At 30.7% G+C, this 1,513-nt stretch overlaps 1 protein-coding gene across 1 annotated transcript in view; it reads left to right on the top strand.

Annotated features, from left to right (window-relative positions):
• RAD51C (RAD51 paralog C) overlaps positions 1-299 on the top strand; it is a 50,795-nt gene extending 50,496 nt beyond the window's left edge. Inside the window, exon 8 of the mRNA XM_006832383.1 lies at positions 18-299. Within this exon, the coding sequence (XP_006832446.1) occupies positions 18-93 (76 nt within the window). The 3' untranslated portion in view covers positions 94-299. The remainder of the gene's footprint in view (positions 1-17) is intronic.
• Positions 300-1,513: the final 1,214 nt, after the last annotated feature.

The following is a 1,513-nucleotide window of genomic DNA, read 5'->3' as shown; positions in this document are numbered from 1 at the left end:
GTTTTTCCTTTAAGCAGGTTGGCAACATTGTACAAATCACCAAGCCAGAAGGAATCTACAATACTGTTTCAAATCACAGTCAGTATTATTTAATTAGAGTGGGATTTTTATACTTGTGGGCAGTAATTATCTGAAGAGAGCATTTCCAAATTGCTTCTGTTACCTTCTGTAGGCAACAAACATATTTGAGGGCAGCTTTTGAAGCTTAGAACATTATCCCCAAAATAGTACTGTATACAGAATACTCTAGTCATAATTGGAATGAAGTTTATTCTTAAGAACAGAGGAAATGCTTATTTGTAGGGTAGTGTTTTTCTTATCTGTACTGTAGGCTATTTCAGGTTTTTAAAGTAAAAGTTGCTAAAGGTTTTTCAGAAATGAAATACCAACACTAGCAATTTGGGTCTGTAGATATTATAGGTCTTACTAAAGCCATCAAATTCAACCAACTTTTAAATGTTAATTTTCTTTTGGATTTATGGTATAGAAATATATTTTTGGATTAAATATGAGTATTTGTCAATAGTATTGAGCCATTTCATTTTTATAAGAACCAAACCAGAAATTTATAAAAATTTTGGCAGAAATATGCATGTTTATAAAGTGTTGGCATCTCATTTTCTTAAGGACAAAAGCAGAAATTGAAAGAGATCCTGAAACTGAATTATCTTCTTAGTCTTGACACTGTCAGGGTTATTAGAATATTTCATTGTGGAAATAAATAGGAAACATGTCTAAGTAATTAGTATATGTTGCTTCCTTTCACCTCTTCCATCAGAGCCAGCATAAAGTTTGTTAGAATTGTCCATTAGAGATTTCATAGTGTAGTATTAATTATGTGTGTATATATATAATATTTCTACATATTTATTAATATATATATATAAAACCGTGTACTACAGCCATGGCTTAGACATCTATCCATGATGTTTATCCTCTTTATTCATAATGATTGATGACTTCTATCTAAAGAATAAAGTAAATCTCTTATTTAAAAATATTTATAAAAATATTTTAAATGTTCTTAAACCATACTTGTATACTTTTTTATGTTGCAGCCTCAGGGCTTTAGAGATGCTCTTGTTGCTACTTCATGTTCATCGACAACGGAAGTTTCACTGAATTCCCGGAAACGATCACGAGAATCAGAGAACCAAGCACAGTAATCCAAAAACTAATCTCAAAGTGTATCCAATGTATTGATGTTGTGAGATTCAATATGTGCAAGTCATAGACTTGTTACTTTAAAATATAAATTCTGTGGTATGAATGAATCAGGAATATACTGAAGCAAATGGGAAAAAATTAAGGAATTTGATTCTCTGCATTGTTTTTCTAAAGCAGTGTTCTACAATCATGTTTTGTCCTGTTTTCATTTTTAAGTTTTATTTTATTGTGAATTATGTGATAGTTTACCTGGGAGAACATTAGTTTTACATTCATCCTATCGTATATCATTTCATTGTCATGGTTACAATCCCCTCCATGCATCATCAACCAACCAAAGGGTATA

Source organism: Chrysochloris asiatica, unplaced genomic scaffold (genome assembly GCF_000296735.1).
Source record: "Chrysochloris asiatica unplaced genomic scaffold, ChrAsi1.0 scaffold00007, whole genome shotgun sequence".
Lineage (NCBI taxonomy): Eukaryota > Metazoa > Chordata > Mammalia > Afrosoricida > Chrysochloridae > Chrysochloris > Chrysochloris asiatica.
Note: the sequence above shows the minus strand (reverse complement) of the source record. Positions and strands in the feature narration are given on the sequence as shown.